Source organism: Rattus norvegicus, chromosome 20 (genome assembly GCF_021556685.1).
Source record: "Rattus norvegicus strain SHRSP/BbbUtx chromosome 20, alternate assembly SHRSP_T2T, whole genome shotgun sequence".
Taxonomy (NCBI): domain Eukaryota; kingdom Metazoa; phylum Chordata; class Mammalia; order Rodentia; family Muridae; genus Rattus; species Rattus norvegicus.
The window spans coordinates 28,845,778-28,872,528 of NC_141553.1; the positions used below are offsets into that span (position 1 = coordinate 28,845,778).

The window sequence follows — 26,751 nt, forward strand, 5'->3', positions numbered from 1 at the left end:
TTGAGGTTCCTTTATAAACTTAAACTGGACAAGGCTCTAGAAGAAAGTCCCCTGATGGCAAAGGACTGCCTCAGGAACTGTGAGTTCTGGATCGTTCCACAGTCCATGAACTCCTGCCATAGACTTGGGGTCACAAAAGTTCCAGGACATGTCCTCTCCTCCTTGTCCACAGCCCCTTCCCCCCAGGCCCGCAGCTCTCAGATCAGGGTGACCAGATATCAGGTAAGCTGGAAATAGGGTGACTCTTGACTCACTGGTTTCTCCTCCAAGGGGGTCGGCAGCACCATGAACTCCTCCCAGAAGCAGCAAGTCACAGGGTCTTTGGCCACCTGCTGAAGGCCACCACTGGTCATACAGTTGAGGCTGCTTCACCTTCTAAATACGTAGGTCAACTCTAGTGCCACCGTCCTCTCGGACAGTGACATGCTGTGCATGACCATCTCAAAAGCATGGCTGGGGTGTTCAGGTCTCAAAGGTAAAGGTTGCTGATGAAAGCCATATCTAAGCATACGCTGGGCAGCTTCCTTCTAGCCTCTCCACCAAAACTTCAAGGAAGCCACACATCTCCTTGCTGCTGTTCAGCCCTCGCTGAACCAGGCCTGGTTCTCTTTCCTTATTTTCTTCGGCCGTTGTTCCTCTGAATCCCTCTGATCCCTCTGTTCCTTCAAAGCACCGGGAGAGGTGAGGCATCCTGGATCCTGGCAGGACTTGCCTGGGGTCTTGAGCTTGTTGAACTTGTCTGTGTAGCTCAGACAAGTGGAGGCCAAGTGCAGTAAAGCATGCCTGCACTCAGCACTGAGAGGCTGAGGCAGAAGGATTCCAAGTTTGAGTCCAGTGTGGGACACACAGAAGGCCCCTGCCTCAAGACTGAGTCTTCATATGTAAGAACGAGGCCACTATATGCAAATACATGGCCACTAAAAAAAATATTAAACAGTTTCGGTTTGTTGTTTCTGTTCTTTAGCAGTGAGGCCCCATTCAACTCTAGGCACGGCTTGTCTTGCTGCAGTTCAGGAGCAGCTAAATTTGTTTCTGGAGAAGGGATTCTCCCTTCTTACAGACCCAAACTCAGCACCAGTGGCTGAGCAGAGGTGAGAGCTCACAGGCAGCCTAAGGCACTGACTGTGCAGAGTTTTGGCCCCTGTGCTTGCGTATGTCTGGTGGTAGAGAAAGAGGCCCATGAGTCCAAGCTGGGCCCTATGAGGATCTAACAGCTTACCGACCTGTGGGAGATTACATTGCAAGTTAATCACTGTGTGGGCGGGACATAGTCCCAGTTTCCAAGTAGAGCTTGAGCTCTTACAGCAAGATGTCCACAGCAGGTGACTGGTCACTGCGCTAACCCTTACAACACTATTTACAATAGGTGACCTCATCTCTGCACTTAGCTCAGATGTCCGCCTCCGGGACTGGGACTCTGGTCACCTTTGCCTGAATGTTCCAACCCTCGACTCAGAACCTTCTGGGTAACAGTTTGACTGTCTGCTCTATCCATTTGCCTTTGAAGCCCCTGAGTCATCCTTCTGTGGACACTCCCTGCTCTCCCTTAGTCTGCTTCCTTATTGAGTGCTACTGAGATAATCACAGTCCCAAGTCATCCTCTGAATGCCCTGATGGAGGGCTGCTGGCCAGTGCAATGAGGCACTCTTACAAGCTGAGGCACTGGAACCCTGGCGCCCTTGAGGCATCGTTAGTAATGTAGCCATGTTAGAGGACTAGGAACCAACCCTAAAGATCCCAGCCAACACCTGGCTCTTTACAGGTTCCTGAGGCTGAGTTCTCTGAAAGTTCACTTCCTTTGCTTCCAAGACTTGGAAAGGGAGCAGGTGATTCCCCCAGGCGGGCTGTCCTCTTTCTGTTGGACATCAGGATAAGGAAAGAAAGAGGCCCCAAGCCTTGTCCTGGATAGAGGGAAATCCAAGATGTTATCAGGGAAGTGCTTTGAAGCTCTGCAGGCAGTGGAGCAATGGCCCTCTCAGCACCAGCTGCAGAGCCCCACCCCCACCCCACAGCCCCCTTCCAGCAGAGTGGGGGCAGGGAGCCCAATGGGTTTCCAGAGTACCTATGAAGCAGTCACTGCCAGAAATAAAACCAGACTGAAATAACCAGCCTAGGTCAATGAAAAGAGAATCCATCTGCTGCTGCTTAATTGCTTTTACAGTGATTCTGAGGGTATTTGCATTTTGGAAAGCATTCTTCATACGCCACAGTCTCCCAAGGCAATGTTGAGCCCCAGCTGTGGCACTCTCAACAGAGGAATGTTCCTACTCCATAAAGGACAGGAGCTCCTCCAGACATCCTCCAGCAGCCGGTACCTGAAGCATTCAGAAAATCTATTCTTAAAGCCAGGAGTGGCAGTGCGTGTTTGGAATCCCAGAACTGGGCCACATTGATGTTCAAGGCCAGTCTGGATGATAGCAAGGTCCAAGTCAGCTTAGCTTAGAAAAAGATGCTACCTCAAAGTGAACAAAAAGAAATATCTAATACATACAGAGCTTTTAAAAATTATTTATTTTTTGAGACAAGGTTTTGCTCTGTAGCCCTGACTGATCTTTTCTGCTGTGTAGACCACTCTGGCCTTGAACTCAGAGATCTGCTTGCCTCTGCCTCCCAAGTGCTGAGACTCTAACTGTATACCCCCACACCAACTGTTTGTAATTTTGTTTATGTGTATGTAGATGTACTTATATGGCACATTCTAACAGTCTGAAAATGGCTGAAGGAAGACCCTAGACTCAAATAGTATGCAAAAACAAAGAGTGTTTATTCTGCAGAAAGAACCAGCATGAGGGGGACAACCATTATCTAAATGGTGACCCTAGACAAAGGCACAAAAGCCTTCTTATAGGGAACCAGGGGAACTCTCTAGAAGGATTAGGTAATCTAAAATTCCAGTGGTGGGTGTTAGGGGCTCACAGATGGTGGTGGTCTGCACTCCTGTGTCAAGTGTTCAAGCATGTGATGGGATAGGGCTGCCCAGTGCAGATGCCCCATTCTGAGATCAGAGAGTTTCCCATTCTTATGGTTATCCCCAGGCTGTTCTTTGCGAGGGGATTTTATGGTCTGTTCCTACAGCTGGTGTCTTATGACCTACTGTCTGGGACTCATAAGTCTATTCTGAAGCTGGTACCTTAAGGCCTTTTTGGAAATCAGGCCTGGTCTTTAAAATGGAGACAAATGGGGTTCTTAAATGGATGCAAGTTTATATTGTCCTTTTAACATAGATGTAAGTGCCCGTGGAAGATGGTGTCGGGTCCCCTGGAGTTGTAGGTGTTCATTTATAAGCTGCTTGATGTGTGTGTGGGAATAAAACTCAGGTCTTCGAGTTCCTCTTACAGAGTTCCTCCCTCCCCCAATCCTACAGAGAGCAAGATACCAGGGCATCACAAAATAATCTAGTCCATTAATTTAAAAAAAAAAATGCAGTCTTGTCTGGCATCATGTGATAACCTAGGCCATTATTTAAAAAAAAAAAAATGCAGTCTTGTTCTCAGAAGCACATCAAGTCCAGAGTAGCTGTATTGAGGATGTTGCTCTGTGAGGCATTGCCCACTTAAGGTGCTTCACAGGCAGACCTATGGGATCCTGAAGCTCTCAAGCAGGTCTGAGAGTCCTGGTAGAGATAGGATAATGTCTCTGGGAGTTTGCAGGTCTGCTTATTTAATTAATTTAATTAATATAGTTGGCAGAGTTTGTGGGGACTTCATCTCAGATAATCAGATGCTGTCTGATATCTGAACAAATACAGCAGAGAGGCCAACCACTGAATGGAAGTTCATGGTCCAGAGGTTTTCCTGACTCAGAATTCCCTGCTACTGTACAGCAGTTACCTCATTATAGCCTACAGCATCCATTATAAACGGGAATGATGGCATAAATGGGTAGTAGCTCTTTGACTGGAGAATCAACTGAAAATCAACTGCTTGGAGGGTGACCTGTTCCTGTGTTCACGGTTCCATCAGTAACTGAACAGTCCAGGCAGCACAGGACTCCCACTGTGAGAAGAGCTGCCATGGGACCCCCCCATAAGCTTGACTTGGTGCATGCAGACAAGACACTTTTATTATTATTATTATTATTATTATTATTATTATTATTATTATTATTATTATCATTATTACTGAATCGGAATGTTTAAACTGTGTGCTGGAGTAGCACAGGGTTGTTATTGTTGCTGTCATTAGTGTCTCGGTGTGAAACTATTGTGAAGATAGATTTGTAACCAGATTAGACCTGATACAGCCCCACAGCCTAGCAGGGAAAGATTGCCGTGTCCATCTTAATCCATTCCAGCATGTGGCTAGACAGTAGAAATCATGTAGGAAATAGGTTCCGTGGCTCCGGAAAGGGAAAGCCTCACTGTTTGCTCCGTTCAAAAGAATGCCTCTCTAGCCTTACTGTGGAAGCAGGTCGTGAGTTGCCATAAACCTAGGACCCCTGAAACTTGCTGGACAGCTAGATTTTTAAAGTCACTGTGAATTCTACACTTAGAGGGGAGCGGGGAGGCTTCCCAGAGAAGCCTTGGAGGCATGCTGTTTTGAGGGTTGTTCGTCTTGCCCTTTTTGATGTGGTTGATGGAAGACTGAACAGATTATGGGGATTCCTGACAGGGAACCTACATTGGTGAGCTGGCTGGGCATACTAAAGTGACAATGTGCTGGGAAGACAGAGTTCAGCGTGGTGGGTCCTCGCACGGGCCTTAGTAAGCCTCCTGAGTCGCTCCATAGCCAGCTCACACTTGGCTCAGAGAACTCCCGCAGGACAGAAAGTCTCAAGGACTTGTGCATGTGGGGTGCTCTCTGGTTGGTAAAATGAATTTAACCTTAGTTGTAGGAAGAAATATTAATGACAATTTGATGGAAAACTCCTCATTTAGTCACTTAAATAATTGTGCATATGCCTTTCGGGAAACTGAAGGACAGTAAGAATGAAAGACTATGGGGCCATCAAGATGGCTCAGCAGATAAGGACACTTGCCGCCAAACCTCATGGCCTGAGTTGAATCCTTGAGGCACATGGTGGAAGGGGAGAACTGAATCCCCAAAGTCGGCCCCTGATTCCATGTGTGTACTTCAGCCAGTGCACACACAGACACTCTAAATATAACATTTTAAGTAGGGGCTGACAGGATGGCTCTGCAGGCAAAGGTGCTTGCTGTCAAGACTGACAACCACATTCAGTTCCCAGAATTTACATAATAGAAGGGAAAACCTGCTCCTGAAAGTTGACCTCTGACACACACGCAAACGCAAAATAAATATAATGAAAAAAAAAAGACTACAATAGAGCTGGAATTGCAAGCACTTCATGCTAACAGGAACAAGACAGGCGTGGGAACGCTGGTCTGGCTGTGGCAGTTTCTAGCCTTTGTCCTGTCGCCTTCCCAACATGCCTGTTCTCTGCTGCTGCTTTCCTGTTTCCCTGCTCCTTAAACATCGGCTTCTTCCCATGCCCCACCCTTTCCACAGCTCTCTCTTTATGCTTCAGTTTTTCCCAGGCAGCTTCATGTCTGACTCCTTGCCGCTGACCACACAATATACCAGCAGCTCCCAGCATTAACCTTCTAATCTACAGTCCGTATTTCCACTGTCTCCTCAGTGTCTCCGTCAGAATGCGCTGCAGACTCCCTAAACTTGGCAGACCCCAATGGTCGCAGCTTCATTCTGTCATCCCTTTAACTCGGGTTTTATTCCTTCTTTTAAGTGACATAAGATACTCAGTCATCTAAGCCAGTCATAGTGTCACTCCTTTTTACTGTCTACCCATCTCAGATAACTGACCATACATTCCACAGTCCCTGCCTTCTTCAGGCACTGCGGGTTCCCCCTCCCCTCCCCTCCTCTCCCCTCCCCTCCCTTCCCCTCCATCCCCTCCTCTCCCTTCCCCTCCCCTCTCCTCTCTGTTAGCACTGCCCACCTCAGTTCAGTATTCCAGTTTTACAAGGGCTGCTGTGACCTGCTCTGAACCTCATCACCTGCTTTACAGCTAATCCTTAGATGCTTGCCAGACAAATCCTTTCTAAATGCCCTGTTGGGCCACTATTCAGGGTCTCCATGTTGTCCTCAGCCCTCAGGCATCACAGAAACTAGACATACAGCATAGGTAATGCAGAGGGCCTAGAGAGAGACACCAAGGAAGAATGGGAGAGCATGGTTCATGTTCAGAATTTTGAACGCCATGGCACAGCTCCAAGAGTCTCGAGTTGCCTCTGGGTCCGAGGTTAGGCCTGACCCGGGTCTAAGCTGCCGAGCAGAGTGTGTGCAGGTCTCACTGAGGTGAGCACCTTGGCTCTCGGCTTTGAGGAGACTGATGCAGCACTAGCTCAGGTCCTGTTTTGTCTTCAGGTCAGAACATCTCAGCATAAAATGAATGAGTTGTTCCCAATGAGCGTGTCTCTGTGTTCTTACTGGATCACACACAGCATGAGAGTCAGAAGCCTGGAGTCAGGGTTGCCCTAAGTCCAGTTCCAGGCCCACCACATACTGTGTGCACCCAGACAGTTATCTGCTATGAGCCTTGGTTAACGTCTCTGGGTGTTTTTTGTTTTTGCTTTTTGTTGTTGTTTTGTTGTTTTGCTTTGTTTTTGTTGTTTTTCTTTAACTCACCATTTTGCTGACTTCCTTATATTCTAAGCAGTAAAGTGGCTATATCTTTGATAAAATCCGTTTTTATCATGTTGATTTAATATCCAAGTGGACTCAGGTATAGCTCTTTTAAGACTTAGAGCGAAAAAGGTTTATTACTTATTTGACTCATAGAAATTAACCATTTTCTTCCACTTCTATCTTGCAATGGATACTAGCAGGTGGCCTACAAGAAGGTTTTTGGAGTTTTTTTAGATTTCTTTGAAACATGAATGATTAATGTTTTGCTGTATGTTTAATTCCAGTGACATGATCATGGCGATAAACTGTTCACCCATGCTTAGTAGCACACGCCTTTCATCCCAGCACCCAGGAGGCAGAGCCAGGTGGTTCTGTGAGTTTGGGGACAGCCAGGGCTACTCAGAGAAACCCTGTCTAGGTATTTAACCAGTAAGTCTGCAGAGATCGTATTAAGGGCCAGACTCACTGTTGACCCCACTGTCTGATACTGAGAAAAATAAAATGCTTTTAAAGAGAAGGAACAGTGCACATGACCCAAACACACATTCAAACTTTGCCTCGTGATTGACTTCCATGGACAGTGGCTGCTCAGATCTGACAGTCTCAGAGGACTATCTGAAGCAGCATTTGGGGAAGGAAGGAAAATAAGAGGTATAAGAAAATGTCTGTTAAGGAAAGAAAGAATATCTAGAACTGCTACTCAGAGGGCAGTGCCCTTCTTGGTGGGGCTGACAGGAAAGTCAGGTTGTACTGGAATCGTTACGTGTGCACTCTGCGGGATTCCAGTGGCAGGATGCTCTCGGTGCCTGCTCTGCAGGAAGCCCTGGCAGTTGTCAGGCTACTCCTCTGCAAAGTATGTAGTTGGTTCCTCTACTTCGCCAGTCTTTCTCACGTGTGTATCATACACATGCTTACATGTGTGTATTTGTGCACACAGATCAAGTCTTGGAGATCATTCTGAAAGGTAGGAAGAGAGAGATCATGGGTGATGAGTTACTACAAATGCATACTTGGAAAGCCACGTGCCCAGATGTACAGGAGGTGCGGGAGGCTTGGGATAATGCTGTCGTCAGCTCAGGTGACCCTAAAATGCTTTTCCAGTTCCAGTTCAGTCTGGTAAAAGTTCCAGCAGTGTCTCCCTCTGTGTCCATCTTGGCCCTTGACATAATTACTTTCAAAGCCACTGTTACTTAGTTACTTCCTGGCCTTCCAAGTGCCCGATATCCTCAAGACTGAAATTATATTCTTTACATCACAAGAGAAAAATCCAGAAGAGCTCAGAGGGACAAAGAAGAGATTCCAACTCACGAATCAGGATTACTGTGGCCAAAACTGGTTCCAAATACCCCCTGGAGCCCATCAGCAGGAATCTCATCATTCTGGGTCAACAGCCCTCCAGCTGTTGGAGTGAGACTGTGCAAATCGCATTTCCTGAAAAGAAGCCAGACAGAAATGCTTGATACTTAGCTGGGTTTTAGGCATGGTCCCAGTGTTCAGATATTAAGTAGTCTAATCTGAAACCTTTTACCTGATTCTTTCCACACCCCAGTCAATGACTGCAGGTTGCTAACACTGGCAGGATGAGAGGGCCAGCGGGCATCAGGAACGGCTCCTGCTTTATTCCTGCCAAAGCCAGGGGAGGCACATCATCATCTAGCACCTGCCTGCAGCAGCTAGCAGAGGGCTAGCCCAGTGCCACCCGCCTTGATGTCCAAAGCAGCCTTCTACACCACTCATGATAGGATACGAGGCAGAGCAAATCTGCACCTGCCCCATCCCCACAGCCCACAGTCTGGACCACTCTCAAGGCCCATGTGCACCCTGACCGATCAGATTTAATTTTTGGTTTGGATTTGTGTTTTTATTTTTTGCTTTTAATCATTCATATATATATATATATGAATTGGAACTGGCGTTACAGACAGCCATGTGGGTGCAGGAAACAACTCAGGTCTACTACAAGAGTGGCCAGTGTTCTTAACCACTGAGCCATCTCTCTCCAATCCCCTGTTGTTTTCTTTAAACCTTCGAGATTGCAAGTACAAAACCTACCAATAAATAGATTAAATTATCCATCTTAATGCTTGATTCAAGCTGGACACGTGGCGACTGCCTTTAATTCTGGCAGATCTATGTAAGTTTGAGGCCAGCCTGGTCTACATACTGAGTTCCAGGCCAGCTAGGACTGCAACATGAGACCCTGTCTCAAAAAAAACAACAAAAAACCCAAAGTTTGGCACTTACTAACATCTTAGTAGAAGATTAGACAGAACATTTTTGAGAAGTGCCAATAGCCAGATGGTAATGGCTCATGCCTTTAATCCCAGCACTTGGGAGGCAGAGACAGGCAGATCTCCAAGTTCCAGGCCAGCCTACAGGCCAGGGCTACCTTTAAGAGAAACCTTGTGTTAAAAAAATAAAAGAAGGAAGGAGAGAGACAGAGAGACAGAGACAGACAGAAGGAGGAGGAGGAGGAAAAGGAGGAGGGGAGGGGAGAAGAGAGGGGGGAGAGGGAGAGAGAAGGGGGGGGAGGCCAGTAAGCATAAAGGGGGTTCTCTAAGTGGTTCGCTGATCAGCAGTTGAGCTCTGGCCTAAAGAACAGTAGTTAGGGACCAGGGAGGCAGTGCACTGGGGAGGGCGAGGCCAGCGGACCAAGAAACAGAAAAGAAACAAATCTGCCCGACGCCAACATCAAGTGAATCAGACAGCTAGAAGCTGTCAGGCACAGCAGCCACCATGACAGCCAGCAACCAAAAGCCAGGGACTCTCCAGCCAGCTGCCTGGGTGTCTGAAAGGAAAATTGGCCACCCAGGAAGCACTGCTGTTGACAAACTCACAGTGGGGGATTGGACAATCTGGTTCCGCATGGCTTACAAGCTTGTCACACACACCTCTGTGTGTACAAATAATCCCCACGGTTATTGTTTGGTTTGGGGGTTTATTTGGTTTTGGTTTTGTTTGTTTAATAAAAATGATGACTGAGAACTTCAGTGGCATTGGGATAGACAGGACACTTATTTTGGTTTATTCTCTAACGCTCTGCAAGTCGGGAGCACATAAGGAAGAGACGGGGTAGATATCTTTGTTTCCTTTACCAGAACACTTAATAGCGCGGAGGAGAACAGCCATTAATTTTCGTTTCATTATGACACATGAAGTGTATTAATTGTGTTTTGATTGACTCTGAAACACTAAAGCCTGTTGGAGGGGCTTTAGTCACTCACTTAAGGAATAAGTTTGTCTTGGTTGCTGCTGCTGTTGTTGCTGGTGGGGGTGGGGGTGGGGGTGGGAGTGGGGGGGTTAAGCTTCAACTGAATTCTAGCATTTAAGGATGCTTCACTTAGTAATTGGTGTATGACGCCACATCTTGACGTGGGAGCTGAATAGCTTATAGTACACCTTCCCATCCTACCAGAGATCAGGGATGAGGGCTTGAAGCCCCCACAGCAGAGTGGCACACACAGGTCATTGCACACAGTAGCAGAAGCAGCATGGAAAGCTAGATTGTTTAATGGCAAGAGCAGAGGCCTAGGCTTTGACCTCTCATTGTCGTGGTTGGCTCGCCTTAGACAGGCCGTCTTGATGCAGTAAATAACAGCGTGTTCAAAACAACATGGTGTGCGAGCTTAGCATGGTTATAACCAGTAACAGCCAAAACGGGGGAAAGCGTATCCTACACTGATGGGAAAGCTGAAGCATTTAAGAAAGGAGACATGGCTGGCTGGTTTAGAGCACTGGCTGCTCTTGCAGAGGACCCAGGTATGATTCCCAGCACCCACAGGCTGTTAATCCAGTCTTAGGGACTCCAACGCCCTCTTCTGGCCGCCACAAGCACTGCACATGTGTGGTGTGTAAATGTGCATGCAAGCAAAACACGCATAAAATATTCATTTTTTTAATATAAAGAGGTTGAAATACAAAAACAGGAAAATGCTGGTTTTGCTGGTCATAGAACCCTCTTGGGTTTTAAGGAGTTAACACTTGATCTAGACAGTGACCTTTTCTGGTTTGGGTATAATTTTAGAGTTAAGCCATTTTTCTGGAGTGACATATGTTTTGACTGATGTGTTCCTTCCATTTTCCTCCCCTTTCTCCTTCCCTACTTGTAGCTCCTCAGAGAAATTTCGAAATTGCCTTCAAGATGTTTGACTTGAATGGAGATGGAGAAGTAGACATGGAGGAGTTTGAGCAGGCAAGTCGTGCTGACTTCGGTTTTTAATACTTCTTAGCCAGTGAGGAGTGAGCCGACAGTGCAGGCTCTGGTGAAGGTTGTGGCAACCGCAGACCAAGAAAGCTCACTTGTGTGTGGAGGGAGGCCACTCTTGTTAGCCCCCAAAATTAACACTTCTCAAAGACCGAAGACATTGCCTGCATTTTCTTCTTTTATACCAACTTTGTGTATCATAAGTATTCCTAATATATTTAGATGTCAATAATTTGCATATGAGGCCGGAGAGATGGCTCAGTAATTAAGAGCACTTGACACTCTTCCAGAAGATCTAGATTCCATTCCCAGCACTCCCATGGTGGATCATCACCAACTCTAACTCCAGTTCTGGGGGACCCAAAGCCCTCTCTGGTCTCTGCAGGCACAACAGCCATATGCATAAAATAATTTAAATCAAAGACCTATGCATTAAATAATTTAAATCAAAGACCACCTCTTGCCACATCTGGAGTAGACTGGGAAGTGTGGCATGCTCAGACCTACTGAGACACAGACAGTGTTGCTGGAAAGATGACTGTCCTTGTAGGAGAGGTCTTGTACCATTCTGCCCCACCAGCCCAAGCAAATCCTCTTTTCCTGAAAACAAGCTCTGCAGGAGGCATCCCAAGACAGAATCCCCATTCTCTTCCTCCATGCCACTACTCAACTATGTATGCCTCAGTCTCCTCATCTATAAAATGGGGATAATAGGACATGGCTCCTGAGGTTGTAGTGTGGTACAGTGTTCACACAGAGTCTGCAGGGGAACCTTTCCTGTGTCACCATCCCGAGTCTAAGGGCGGGATACCGTTCTGTTCTAGGTTCAAAGCATCATTCGCTCCCAGACCAGCATGGGCATGCGTCACAGAGATCGTCCAACTACTGGGAACACCCTCAAGTCTGGCTTATGTTCGGCCCTCACGACCTACTTTTTTGGAGCTGATCTCAAAGGGAAACTGACCATTAAAAACTTCCTGGAATTTCAGCGTAAACTGCAGCATGACGTTCTAAAGCTGGAGGTAGGTGTGGCCTGAACTAGGTAATCGCCTGTGTGCACACAGAGCCTGGGCTCAGGGGCCTGAAGGCTTCCTTGCAGGCTCCCTCCAGCCATGAGAACTGATGGGTCTGAGCGTTCTGGTTGATCTGTAAGCCAGAGGCCGATGGGAAATGCCGCACTCTGCAGGAAGTGTCGTGGAGTAGTGTGGTTCTAGGACAGAAGCAGAGATGAAAAGATTATAAACCTTAGTCGTCTTTGGACCCCCATTTGAGGAGAAAGAAATGTGGGTGTCAGAACATGTTTCCCAGTGTCATGCTCATTACGTGGAAGGCACCAGAATGTAGAGGGAAAGGGATAACAGCCCCTCCTATGAACGTTTGCAAAGGCGCTAGCAGCTGGAGGCGCGGACTGTCAGGGTGAAGTCCCCTGCTCAGGGGTGCAGAGGCATCCGTCTCGTGTGCTTGGAGATTCACACGCTCACTTCTCTGGAGGGCTAATGTTTTCACTGTGTCTTGACCAATAGGCCTTGGGGTTTGCTATTGGTTCTATTCAGAGCATCCATCAAACACATATATGTGCTTTGCCTAGAGATTTAAAATGCCCTAATTTTTAGAGATTTGTAAAAAATTCCCTTACAACCTCCTAATTCCAGCATAATCCCTACTTTAATATTATTTGAAATTTCAAAACATTAAATAGTGTCACTAAAAGGACATGAAAAGAAGGCTGACGCTTCACTTAGACCCATGCGTGTCTTCTCTGCCCTCCGCTTTCCCGTGCCTGCCTGACTCAATTACAACAGTTGGGAAATCATGGCCTAATTGCAGGTGGTTATAAGCCTGCTCTCTGACATTCATGATCCGTGGGGGGAGAAGGCTGGGTAAAGCGGATCAAGCTTTAGGATTTGCTTCTGTCTTAATTTGTAAGTGATCTGATGAATAGCTCTACACCTACAATCCCAGCACTTAGAAAGCCAAGGCCAGGAGGATTGCCATGAGTTTGAGGCTAGCCTGGGCTACATAATGAGTTCCAGATCTGCTTGGGCTCCATTGTGAGATCCTATCTCAAAAAACCAAACAAAGTAGCAAGCTGGCACTGTGATTCTAGTGCCAGAGGGAGAGGCAGGAGCACCAGAAAGTCAAGGCATCTTCAGCTACCTGGAAAGCTCAGGGCCATCCTGAGCTACACGGGACCCTGGAATAGATTCCTACAGTTAATCAGGACTTCTCATGGAGGCCTGTAATTTTGAACTAGCACTGCACCTGCAGTAAAGGTCAGCAGAGAAGCTGCAGAGCCGCCTCACTCCCTCTAACTTCTAACTCTGTGCGCACAGAGGAACTTCTAGTTCTTCACAGTCTAGTACTTCACCAAAAAGATTTGAGCAGTAATTGAAGCAAAGCAATTATGTAATCAGCTCTCGTGTAATCAGGAAATTAGTCATAATGCCTGTTTTTAACTTTTATATTACATTTATTGATTGATGTGTGGGCTGGGGACCAGAGGGCAGCTTATGGGGGTCGATATTTCTCTGTGCATGTGTATCTCGGTGCTCACTCGGGTCATGAGGCTTCCTGGCAAGCGCCAGGCTAGCCTCAATCAGCCTTCCCAGGACTGGCGTCAAAGGTGTGCACCACCATGCCTGGCAACATTTAAAGAAAACAGATTTCTTTAATCCTACACAGAGGGCTATCTTCAGGAAAACCTCAGGACTCATATGTGTAAATATTCATGCTATTATCGTAGCCTGAGCACCCCTTACCCACATACTTAGTAACAATGGTATTTTATACTTTTTATTTACTTTTCTCTTTTGATTTTAAAATATTTGCATATGTGTATATTGAGGAGATGAAAGTTTGTATTGAACTGTATATTTTTAAGTCTAATATCTATAATATATGTATATATACTAGAGTGTTACAATTATATGTATATATACATATCTATATATATATACATGTATGCAACATGCTGTGCCCTTGTAAAATTTGTATTCTAAATGGAATATTTCAGTCTGTTCCTCAGTACAGAAGCCAGTAGTAGACCTCATCAACAATTTCTGTAAAAGAATCTGTATGCTCTAGACTTTATGTCCTATATCCAGAGGCCTGGAAAGAACAATACAGCAGAGGGCTGATGAGGTGGCTGGCCAGCCACAGTCCAGCTGCGCACTCCTAAAAACATGAGTGGGGTGCTGAAGACACAGGACCCTGGGCTGTTCTCAGTTAGATGTTATCACCCTAAAGCCCTTCTTTCCACATCGTGACACAGGCCGGTGACTAAAGGCCTTTGGACCGGTAGCTCTCTTCCTCAGACTCTCAACCATCAGTGCTATCTTCCCACGAAATAAGTATCCCTTTGAGGAAGTCTAGCTAGCAGACAGCGCTGGCCCTGGCTCTAATGAGGTGATGAATTAGTTATTCTCTCGGAACCTGGCTACTCATTCATAAAACAGTTAAGTGAGTCAGTGTTTTGTTGTGAGCTGAATCATGTCCCTCCAAAATCCAAATGCTGTAGCCCATTACCGTTTGGATTTGAAATGTCTCCCTGGGTTAATGTTTGGAATGCTGGGTCCCCAGTTGATGGCACGATTCTGAATGCTGTGGACCTTCTGGAGCTAGAGCCTGGCTGGCGGACGTAGGTGCCCACGAGCAAGGCTTTGGAGGTCACAGCCACCTCTGGTTCAAGCCTAACCCCTGGCTCTGCTTCTTGGCCTGGACCTTGTTAGCAAACCTCACCCCATGCTTCTGCTGACACTGGCTCCGTCCACTGCGCCTTCCCACCATAATGAGCTGAAATCTCTCTTTTTTTTTTTTTTTTTGGTCTTTTTTTCGGAGCTGGGGACCGAACCCAGGGCCTTGTGCTTCCTAGGCAAGCGCTCTACCACTGAGCTAAATCCCCAGCCCCTGAAATATCTCTTAAAACCACAAACCAAAAGCTTTTCTCCCTCGAGTTGTTTCTTTCAGGTTATTTAGCCACCATGATAGAAAGGCCCCCATAAGCCATGACACCGCTTGCTGTCTCAGAAAATGGCCATAATCAGAGACAGTGCAAGAACAAGTAACTAGTGCAAAGAAAGCCACCGGATGGGGTCCACAGCCACCTGACTTTTGCCATTATTAGAAAACAATGGGCACATCAGGAGACACAGGGCACACATGCACAGACAGGCGATGATGGAGAAGCAGTCTGGGCAGCCACCCACAAACCAAGTAGAGTGCAGCACTTAGACCTTCCAGAACCCTGAGAAAACAAGTTTCTGCTACTGAAGCCACGCAGTTACAGAACATTGTCAGGGCGGCCCCGACACACTAGCGCACAGCCGAGTGCCCGAAGCCCTTGGCCAGTGCTGTGCCTTAGTGTCTTCACAGTGGTGTCTGCTGTCGGTCTGCCCTGGACAGACACAGGCAGCTGCACACCAGCAGGCTTCCCAGCCGAGAGACCCAAAGGCTGTTCATTTACTTTGGAATCATTTCCTCAGAAGACGTCTAGAAATAGCAGTAAACCTGTTTTCTATGAAGCACTTCTAATTTCACTCTTCTAAGTTTGGGGGATTTCTCCCTTCACTGAGCATGAAATAAAATCTCATCATCACCGCTAAGAGGCAGGTGGAGATGATTAATAAATCTCAATACCTTTGCTATGAGCTTTATAATTCCATCACTCTTTCTGCCTCTTACTAGTTTATTCCATGGCTTACCTCCTTTAAAACCTGAGATCAAGGAGATTTATGGGTCCATCTAGCTGCTCCTTTCTGCCTTTTTCTCAGAACAGCAGTTTTGAGATTAAAGGAAGTTTGATCCATCATTGAGATTCCACAGGTGAGAGGAGGGAACGCCTGTGAACGTTATACCCGTTATACCCGGTGTCTGCTCTGACCCAGGCGCTTTGCATATCCTAACTTTTCTTTTGAGACAGGTTCTCTTGGCTAGCCTGGAACTCCGAGTTCTGCCTCCTGAGTACTGGCATCAAAGCATGCACCAGCTGACCCTTGAATTCACTCTCAGAGTCCGTGTGATGTAGGATAGGATACACCATATCACAGGTGTAGACACAAACTGTAACAGCCACAGCTGCCGTGTGGTAGTGTCAGCTCCAAGCCAGCTACATTCACGCTTCCTTTAGACTGAGCTATTTCTGTTCCTTACTTGGTTGGTTTTTATTTGTTTTGTTCTTTTTAGCCTGGATTATGGTTTCTATGGGACTCAACAAAACAGTTTGGATTTTAGGGGCTGAAAAAGACCAAAGTTCTCTCATCCTGCTTTCTCCACAAGTCCACCTTCTGGCTCCTTTGCTACCAGGTGTCGCTCCTAAGGACAGAGGAGAAATGCCCGGTTGTCTATGTGTGTAAGCCCTTACCCAAGCCAGCTGTGTGGTCATCAGAATAACTATTACTGAGCCCCGAAGTGTCTGAACGCTCTCACCTTCCGACAGCCTTTGTCTCTTCCGCCCATCCCCTCCCTCTGTTTGAAAACAACAGCAACAAAAACAAGGTTTTAAAGAAGTAATGTAAGAATAAAAGTTGCTTTCTTAAAACTTTTATTTTAGGTTAAGAATTCCATCTAAGGCTGCCAGAGTCGGGAGAGCAGGGTTCCTTGGAGACAGGTGCGGAGTCTAATTCCAGTTAATATATTCATTGATTTCTCTAGGACTGTAGCAAGGAAGAAGTCAATCAAAATGAAAGATAGTAGAGAATTCTTTGAACGATTATGTTTAATTTTAATTTGGGGGAGAGGAACTGTCATGTCAAAGAGAAGTAAAAAATTAATTTATGCAAGAATAAAGACTCTAACTAGAATATACAACAAAGAAACTATGAAATAAGTTGGGGTCTATGTGTAACCAACCAATCACTGTGAAACCTCAGGAAAGATGAGCACCAGTTACCCAAAGATAAGTGAGGTACAATCACTGTCTCATACACACACACACACACACACACACACATACACACACACACACACACACACACATACACACACACACACACACACACACAATTACCTTGTTTAGTAGGAAAAAAAAATCTAGAAGCAGGGCACAACGAAATAGGCTAATAATTATTCACCGCTATCAGTAAAATAGAGCAGCCCAGCAATGGCTTGGAGACTAAAGATGCTTTGACCTGAGTCCAACCTAGAGCCAAATGGAGGCAGTGTGTGGGGTCCACTTATATCCACATAAATCCACGTTAACTCAAACAGCAGGTCAGTGGTCAATACAGATGACAAAAATGTACTGTAATCATGCCGCTACTGATGGATCAAGTCCACAGAACAGACTCGGGCTGAACTGTGACCCTGGAGAGAAATTGCACAGGATATTTAAAGGATGAGACCTCAAAGCGAAGGCGAGCAGAGCGGGCCATAACCTTGCCAAACCAACCATATTTTGACATAAGAGGTTAAGCAAGGAAGTTTTCACCAATCAGGTTAGGAGTAGGTCCCTGGGACATGAACTTGTTTGACCCTGCCAGCCAAATGGAGAGGTTGTCCTTGAGATGCCTGAACTCAGACAATTGTTTCCCTATAATATAAGGTTCCATGATTCGCTGAAGAATGATACCCAGGACTCAAATAGTTTGTAAGCGCAAAGAGTGTTTTATTCTACAGGAGTCCAGTATGCTGGGGTCTCCCATTACCAAGACAGAGAGATCACCAAGTGAGCAAATTCCAGGGTAGATGAGCTTTACCTTAACTCTAGCTCTAGGCATTCCAGAACCATTCTCAGAGTATGAAGTCTGGAAACTGCTGCTGACCCATTGTCCTTGCCTCAGGCCAGGTGTTGGGGCAGCCTCTGAGAGCAGGACTTGCCTGGACTTGCCCAGTTCTTGGAAACAGAAATTTAGGCCTAGTCTCCTTAAGTGCCAATTTGAAGCCTGTCTTGGAGTCAGCCTAGCCTTCTCAATCATAGAAGCTGTTCAACTACTGGGAAGTCCCCACCTCTCCCAGGACCTGGGACCTGGAATTTAGTTTCTTCCTGTGATTAAATGGAGTCTGAAAATGAAATGGTAGTGCTTAGATTAAGTTTCTCTTGCTTGTTGCCAACAGCAGAGAGAGATAACTGGCTCTACAAGGTTGTTCTCCAATCCCTACAAGTGCACCATAGCACGTGGACCTGTGCACACACACACAATCCGAATAAATAAATTAATTAAGGATTAGAGAAAATTAGATCAATTTGACTTTTTTTTTCCTCTTCTAACCTATGCGATCTGGGGATCAAATTCAGGTTTTCAGGCTTGATGGCAAAGGTGTTTAAATACCAGCTGGCTTGCCTGCCTGTTGTTCTCAGTTCTGGATCTCACCTAAATCTGGCCGAAACCAGATGAGTGCTCTGCCACCGTGCTATAGTCCAGCCCTAAGGGATTCATTTCAGCCAAGGAGCATTTTTAAGACTTCAAAGTGCCTAAGGAGACCCTAGAATCGTGTTTGAATCCATCAAAGCATATCTGTGTATGTCTAACAGTACAGCCGGGAGCCTGTTGCCTAGGAGAGACAGACTCACACAAACGCCAAATGGTTACAGAAAAGGAGAGGAGGCAGGAAGTCCTTCAGCCAGGCACTCCAGAAGCTAGAATGTTCTTGGTAGTCTTACAGCCTACATTTGTTCTGTTTTTGGGTTTTGGTTCTTCTGTTTTCTAGAGGAAATAACTTCATATGTGAATTTTATGATGAGAGTTGACTCTTTTTTATTTGTTTTTCCTTTGGCTTTTTGAGACAGGATTTCCTAGCATAGGTCTGGCTGGCCCAATAGCACATTTTGTAGATCATGCTGGCCGCAAACTTACTTTCCTGGCTCTGCCTTCCAAGCACTGGTTTGTAAGCATGCTCTACCAAGCCTGCCGGGTCCAGAGTTGACTCTTTCTTTTTTTTTTTTTTTTCTTTTTCTTTTTTTCGGAGCTGGGGACCGGACCCAGGGTCTTGTGCTTGCTAGGCAAGCGCTCTACCACTGAGCTAAATCCCCAACACCGACTCTTTCTTTTTTCCTTATGATTTATTCGTGTATTTGATGTGCATTGGTGTTTTGCCTGCATGTATGTCTGTGTGAGGATCCCCCTGGAACTGAAGTTACAGACAGGTGTGAGCTGCCATGTGGGTGCTGGGAACTGAACCAGGGTCCTTCTGGAAGACCAGCCACTGCCCTTAGCCACAAAGCCCCACAGAGCTGACTCTTAATTACATTCCAGAAAACAAAGTGGAGCTTTCATCAGGCTTGCTTCTCTTTTACTCTTTTGCTTCTACAAAGTAAAATATAGATGATAATAAATGTATAGTTTCTTATTCCATCCTTGGTTTCAGCTTGAATTATTCAATAAAAAGGTACTTTACTCCTTTAAGTATTTATAACTTTAACAAGCAAAGTATATATTTAAAGGGTTTTTTTTTATTGTTGTTTGTTCTTTTAAAAAAAAGCAGCCTCCTTCCTTATAAAGTAAAACAACTTTTATATTTGGTTATAAAAGTATTTTACTAATAATTTTTTTGTGGGAGGAAAAAACTACTTATTCAGCATGAAATTCTTGTCAAAGTGTTGAGAGAAGATGGGAGCAAACATTTTCATAAATGTGAAAAAGTGGATTTGGTTTTTCACCAGAAACTGAATTACCATGGCATTACCCACTGTGGGAGGAGGCTGCACAAGGGACTCGGAATAAGAGCCCAGGCTGCTTGTCCCAAGGATCTGGGTTCAACTCCCAGGACCCGCCTAGTGGCTCACAACCATTTTAATTCTAGTTCCAGGGATCCAATGCCCTCCTCTGGCCTCCATAGATACCAGGCACACACACACACACACACACACACACACACACACACACACAGTGCACACGTGCACATGCAAACATATCCATATGCAAAATTATAATATATTACAGTGCAAAATATAAATGTAAAAGTATAATTGTAATGCCAAAACAAATTGTAGGGAAATAGGAAAACCACAATTCCAGTATATATGTCTTCACCCCGGGAAACTCCTCTTGCAACTTTAATAATATCATCATTCCGGGGCTGGGGATTTAGCTCAGTGGTAGAGCGCTTACCTAGGAAGCACAAGGCCCTGGGTTCGGTCCCCAGCTCCGTAAAAAAGAACCAAAAAAAAAATAATAATAATATCATCATTCCAAATAACATACATACATGCATACATATGCACTCATGAATACTTAACATGTATCTACATGTGCTCATACATATATTTGTGTGTGTGCTCTTACATGTGTGTGTGCTTATACATATGTGTATGTGTGCTCATACATGTGTGCTTTTTTTAATCTCTTTCAAGCTCTTTGTTGTCTTAGTCCTTAAATCTAAAGATCTATCTATAAAGAAAAAAAAATCAACAAATTGGATCAGTAACATGATCTATACACACCAGGGGTTAATTATAGAACCAGAGAAAATTTTTTATGGTTTTTGTTTTGGTTTGGTTTTGGGTTTTTTTGTGGTTGCTTGGTTGATGGTGCTTGTAGTGGTTGTAGTGGTTGTCGTTGTTGATGCAGGGTTTCACTATGTAGCCCTGGCTGTCCTGGAACTCACTTTACAGACCAGGCTGGATCAAACTCACAGAGGTCTGCCTGTCTCTGGCAGGCACCGCCATGCCTGGCTCTGCAGCAGCAGATTTTAGAAGAGCCCACTGCTTTGAAAACTAGAGCAGGGCTGGAGTTGATAGCACACACCTGTCACCCAGCACTTGGGACGTAGAGGAAGGAGGATAAGGAAGTCAAAGCCATCCTCAGCTATGGGGTGAATTTAGGATAATTTACTTTTCCCTAATTGTTTTTATTCTTTGGTTGTTTTGAGGAAGGGGCTATCTCAGGGTAGCAGAGTCCAAGCTAGCATAACTTCTGGGCTCAGGTCATCCTCCCGCTGTGGCCTTCTGAGGAGGTAGAAAGAACTAAGTCAGAGTCATCACTGAAGGACCAATAAGTGCTGAAGGTTTATCTTGCCCTGATTTACAGGTAACTATGCAATCCCAAAGTCAGTGGACGTCCGTGGTACCTTTACAATATTTGACAGTTTCCAGGATTTTTCTGTCAACCGATACTCTTAATGCTACATTCTAAATTCATTTTAAACTGGCCACAAGAAAAAAAATCGAACTCATAAATAAATCATGAAGATTTGATCTTCCTCCTGGGAAACGTCTCTTGACTGTCACTCAAAGCCATAGCAGCCCTTTTTCAGTAGAACACAAGTCCTTCTCAGCTTCACAAGGTCATAGGTCATTCATTTGTGCTGGTTGGATTTTAGCTAGAGTTGTGGTGCAGCAGTGTGAGGAGACGCCTCACAGATCACAGCCCACTGGTTAGCCATACATACCCTAGCTGGTGCGCTCTGTGCTGTAGACCTGCAGCTGTCCAGCACATTAACAACCAGAGGGTGTAAGCCACCGCCCTCCGGAGTCAGGCTGTTCTAGCTGTGCCCAGCTCTGTGTTTCCTTTGCTCTTCACAGTGCTGTGAGGTTGGCATTGTAATCCCACATTTAAAAAGTGTGGAGACGGGGCTGGAGAGATGGCTCAGTGGTTAGAGCACCGACTGCTCTTCCAGAGGTCCTGAGTTCAAATCCCAGCAACCACATGGTGGCTCACAACCATCTGTAATGGGATTCGATGCCCTCTTCTGGTGTGTCTGAGGACAGCTACATTGTACCCACATATTTAAAGTATGGAAACTGAGGCAGAAAGAAGTTAATGCGCCCCAGATTCACACATACAGAGGGTGGGCCAGAGATTGTATTCCTGGCAGTCCAGCTCTTCCAACTTGCAGTAGTATAGGATCTGTACTCAGTGTGGAAGATACGAAAAGAAACAAAGCATTGCTTTAAGCTTCTGAAGGGAAAATGAGCAAACCAGAATTGTATTTTATTTGTTTATTTTGAGGCAAGGTTCCACTATGCAGCCCTACTTAGTCTAAATTTGGTAATTTAGCCTCGACCTCCCAAGTGCACCACCATGCTCAACCCCAGACAGTTTCTTATGGTGTCATGCGTGGAATCCCTGGTAGAAGTGATGAGTGTCTGGTATGAGTCATGTAAGTCAGTCTGTGTCCCCCTTAACTCTGAGGTGCGTTCTGTCTGCAGAAGAGGCTGTCTTGTCCTCTGCTGTTTACCCTGATGTGGAAACTGTGAGAAAGGGGCAGGACAACCCTGTGACTGCAGCTGGGGAGAGCAATGGGGAGAGTGGCCATCCTCAGCAAGTCTGTCCCAGACCTCGAGTGAATGGATGACCCTCCTGTACCTTCTAGGCTGGTCCTGCAAAAATATTAGAGGGATGTGCAGACAGACAGAAAGACAAAATTAGTGGGCAAGGTCAATGAATAGAAACCTGTAGGTTTCCCTAAGACCCAGCTGAGCCTAGAGACAGACTAAGTTTGCTGCCTCCTGATCGGCCCTCAAGTGAGGAAACTCACTAGCATGGTGGCACAGTACGAGTAGTCAGGAGGCTTGCGGGGGGAGGGGGGATGTTGGGCAGCCATAAGCTATACCTCCTTTCTCAAGAAAAACAGAAGAATGAAGCATGAGGAAACTTTAACAAAATATTTAGGATATGTAAGTTCTCCCCACACACCCATAGTAGTGACTAGCTGCAAATGCTTTTCAGAATTAGAGTCTTTAGAACTCTGGAAGGAAATGCTTAGAAGAAAAAAAGCAAGCTTTAACCTCTGTCTGTCAGTAGGGTCCCTGCAGTCTAGACAGCGTCTTAGGAGCCAGAGCCAGCTTTGCGGTTACTCAAGACTAAGTAATGCACCATGCCCCGCCTGTTGACCTGATGCTCTGAGCAGACGCCTCGTGAGAGGATCGTGCCTTCTGGGTGTTCAGCATAGGCGTGGATGTGCCTCGAGCCCCTCCCGGTTCTCATTACTTTCCTCAGAATGTCTTCTCTCGGTCCACGCCCACTCTCCTGTTTGCTTTCTGTCAGCCTACCCCACAAGGGCACAAATGTCTTTTCTTATTAAAGCTTAGGCTAATGAAATATAAATGACTTCAGTCGTTTCTCAGAGAGGGGAAGAGATTTGTGAAAATAGAAGAAAGGAAAACACGTCATGGGAAATGGCGCAGCTTCGAAGGTGTCAAGAAGAGAAGATGGCGCATCTTAGAGAATAAAGCAGAGCCGGCGGCCAGCTGTGAAAGGCTGTGTGCTGAGTGAGCTGTGAGCACCTCCTCAGCGCTGGTGCCTCAGAAAGCTCACTGAGGCTTAAACTGAGGTAGTGTGGGGGGATCTGGATCTCTAGAAAGGTCCATCTACCCACACTGTAGATTAGTGAAGGAGGGAGAGCCTATTAAATAGTTATAATGTGTATCCAAGGAGGAAGTAATACGGTAATCTTAGGAAAGAGAGAAGGAAAGGGGTCAGTTTGAGAAATCCTAAATAAAAGGTTTTTCTGGACTTGACATCCAGGAGAGGAGAGGTTCAGGCGATGCCACGCAGTGCCACAGAGAAGAGGGGACAGCTGGCTCCTTAGACAGGTCCCACGTTCTGTTCTGGACAACCCATGGTAGCCTCCAGAGTGCTGAGACTGCAGGGATGAGCCACACTGCTTGGCTCAGGCTGCAGTCTTGTCTACTGGGCTTTGGCATTCAGAGTGACAGCAACCGTAGAGATACAGGTGGAGGCGTAGCTGGAGGACCACCAGTGTATCTAGATCACTAGTGCATCTGTGGGCGTAGGGAGCCCTCACGAGGATGCTGAATGTACCTGAAGAACAAGAGGGAAACCAGGGACAGAAATTCTTCTATGCAGAATGGAGAAGAGGAACCAGAGAAGGGCGGGTCTCCATGTGAGCTGAGCACCCTGTGTCCACTGGAATCCAGTGCAAGAGGTGGCGAGGCAGCTGTGAGGAGGCAGCATGGGAAGCGTGCTCAGCTTCAGTGGCAGGCTTAGCGCAGCCTTCCTTGCGTGTTAGTTGGTTGTTTTACATGTTCACACTCGTACACTTTGCATGCTGACCCCGCTCACCTCTGACCTTCCCTAGCCACAAATCTGTTGAACATTCACATTTCTTCACTGTGTTTTGTGACCCACCAAGATTAAGCAGGGGCCACACATCTATGTGACCGTGGCACCTTCCATTGGATCCTGTGGATCAGCACAGGGTACACCACTAGACACTGCAAGTTTTCTCCTTTCCCAGAATATCCAGGAGCTCAGATGTAGAGTGTGAGGCCCATGAATATCGTGAGGGTGGTTTTGCTTTATCTTACTTTGTATATGGGGGTTTTACCTGTGTATATGTATATGCATTAAACACATGCCTGCCTAGTGCCTTCAGGGGCCAGAAGGCGATATCAGATGCCCTGGAGCTTACAGACATTTGCGAGCTATCCTGTAGGTGCTGGGAATTGAACCCAGGTCTCTGGGAAGAACAACAGGTGCTCCTAACCACTGAGCCAACTCTGTAGCCCCAGCATTGGCAGGTTTTGAGACCAGGTATCACTGTGCAGCCCAAGCTCTTCTTAAACTTGTGGTGCTCATGCGCTGGTCTCCCAAGCGCCTAGGACAGGCACGCACCACCTATTTAAAACTGGTCTCCCACAGTCCCTGTCCACTGATTCATTAGGCAGCAGACTGCCTGACTTGTTCACCTTCTTATTCCCTAGGCCATGTTTAGCATAGAATAGGCACAAGATAAGTGTTTGAATACAAATAGAATGATCTATTAACATAACTGACTTACATTAGTGATTTTTGTATTTTTTGATAGGTTTAAATTTTGTCTTTGCCTCTAGGACCTCGGAAGCTGTGCTAGCTAGTTTCATGTCAACTTGGCACAGGCTAGGCTAATTTGGGAAGAGGAACCTTAATTGAGACAATGCCCCCATCAGATCGACCTACAGTGCATCTTCTTGCTTAATGACTAGAGGGTGTGGGGGAGCTCACTGTAGTCCTGGGAGCCCTAAGAAAGCAGACTGAGCAAGCCAGTAGGCAGCACTCCTCCAAGGCCTCTGCATCCGTGCCTGGTCCAGGTTTCTGCCCTGTTTGGGTTCCTGCCCTGACTTCCCTGATTGTGGATTGTGATATTACACTGTGAAGTAAAATGAACCCCTTCCTCCCAGAGTTGCTTCTAGTCATGGTGTTTTCTCACAGCACTGGGAACCCTGAGTAAGACAAGAGCCTTGATTTGGTGCACAGAATCGAAGTAATGCTGGCTTAGAGGCAGGCGTGGAAGCTCCTAACACGGTGTCCAGCGTCCCCACTGTCCCCGAAGTCCGCCTGTCCGTTCATCCCCTCATAGCCATTTCCGTGTCAGCCAGGAGCTGGCTTCTCTCTGCTCCACAGAATGCCTGCCGTAGCTGCTAGTGCGTGATGCATGTCTCCCACCACTAAAAGCAGAAATAGGGGAAGGACTGGAGGCCTGGACTTCCCAGCATTCCTGACTATTCCTAGTCGTTGGAGCTTTGCAGCCTTTAAATTTTGGAAGACAACCAGAAAACTGCCCACTTGGCAGTCATTATATTAATATCATTTTTTAGTGTCCTAGATGATTGCTAAGATTTTTTTTACTCTGGAATTCTATGGTTCTGGGTAGAAGTGGAGGCTTTGGCATGGGAGACAGAGGCACAATGTTGAGCCTCTTCTTTCCTTCTCTTGACTTCTCCAGCGGATGACAGCTCTCAGCTCAACTCCTGTTCACATTTACAGAGATGCCAGAAATAAACCTCGACATAATGCATTGTCAGCGATTTTCAGTATATTCATCTAAAGAGTAAATGAGTATATGGAATTCATTACCAATCAGTGAGCTATAATGTTTTCAGATTTCCATGCAGATACTTTGTGATGTGTGGTGTCAGAGATTAAGGCAGCGTGTGCCCCTGTACTCCAGCTATTCCGGAGGCTGAGTGCAAATTTTGTGAGCCCAGGAGTTCAAGGCAGCCTGAGCAACACAGTGAGATCCTATCTCTAAAATAAAGCAGAGGATGGGAAAATAGCTTGCTGAATAAGAGCACTGGCTGCTTTTCCAGAGGACCCAGGTTCAATTCCCAGCTCCCACTGGTGGCTCACAAGATCTGTAACTCGAGCCTCTGAGGTTCTAACACACTTCCTGCCTCCATAGGTTTGCACATGATACACACAGAGACAGACAGACAAAACCCCATAGATTTAAATTCATTTTATTAAAATAAAGTACAGTGGAAAGTGATGTAGTTTCCATAGGTACAGGATCACGATGGCCACTTCCTCTTTACTGGGCATCATATAAAATTATTGACACAAAATTGCTCAGTATATTAATATATCTTCTTCTACCTTCAGTGCAGAGATTGAAATTGGTTTAATGGATTTCCTGCACTTTTAACATTGGCAGAGAGGGTTGAGAACATAGCTCAGTGGTAGAGAGCACTTGACTAGTGTGAATGAGACGTTGAGTAGAATTCCGGTACCACCCTGGTGGTGCTGGTGGGGGGAGCAAAGGGCTATGCTTGAAGTGTCCCACTGGTATAGTAGAATTTCTTTACCTGTAGGGAGGTGGCTATGATGTCTGTGTTCCCATTCACCTTCTGACTTTCATACTCAAAATGCTGGCTATAGTGAATTGGCTAATATAAGACAGGTGAGATGGGTCAGTCAGGAAAGGGACCTCATAACCCTGAGGACCTAGGTTTGATGCCCCACCCCCTCCAACCCAAGTAAAGATGCCAGGCATGGTGAACACATGCTGTAACTAGGAAGAGGGAGCCAGGCAGACCCTTGGAGCACACTACCCAGCCAGCCTAGTCTACTTGGCAAGCTCCAGGCCAGTAAGAGGCCTCAAAAAGCAAGGTAAGTGGCTCCTCCTGAGTCAAGTCACCCAAGGTTGTGCTGGGCCTCCGTATGCACATGCATACATGTATACCTGCACACACACATGAAAAGTGAATATATTCTATTAATTTAACATCTGTTATTGTCCAAGGCAACGTCAGTGTTGCTGGGACACCAGCTCTGCCTCTGGTGTCAC

At 46.1% G+C, this 26,751-nt stretch overlaps 1 protein-coding gene and 1 long non-coding RNA gene across 4 annotated transcripts in view; one reads left to right on the forward strand and one right to left on the reverse strand.

Moving 5' to 3' along the window:
• The window catches only part of Micu1 (mitochondrial calcium uptake 1), a 145,999-nt gene that overhangs the window by 69,012 nt on the left and 50,236 nt on the right, over window positions 1-26,751 (forward strand). For both annotated transcript variants that reach the window (XM_087597903.1, NM_199412.2), the window contains 2 exon segments: window positions 10,715-10,797; window positions 11,634-11,831. In XM_087597903.1, the coding sequence (XP_087454029.1) occupies window positions 10,715-10,797; window positions 11,634-11,831 (281 nt within the window).
• On the reverse strand, window positions 6,599-15,847 carry LOC147998623 (uncharacterized). Of its 2 annotated transcripts, XR_015645829.1 has the most exons (3): window positions 15,510-15,773; window positions 7,914-8,036; window positions 6,599-7,562 (listed from the first exon to the last, which is right to left on the reverse strand). It is a non-coding gene; the product is annotated as an uncharacterized LOC147998623 (long non-coding RNA). The 2 variants fall into 2 exon arrangements; XR_015645828.1 differs by lacking the exons at window positions 6,599-7,562; window positions 7,914-8,036 and adding an exon at window positions 11,756-12,019 and having other exon boundaries at window positions 15,510-15,847.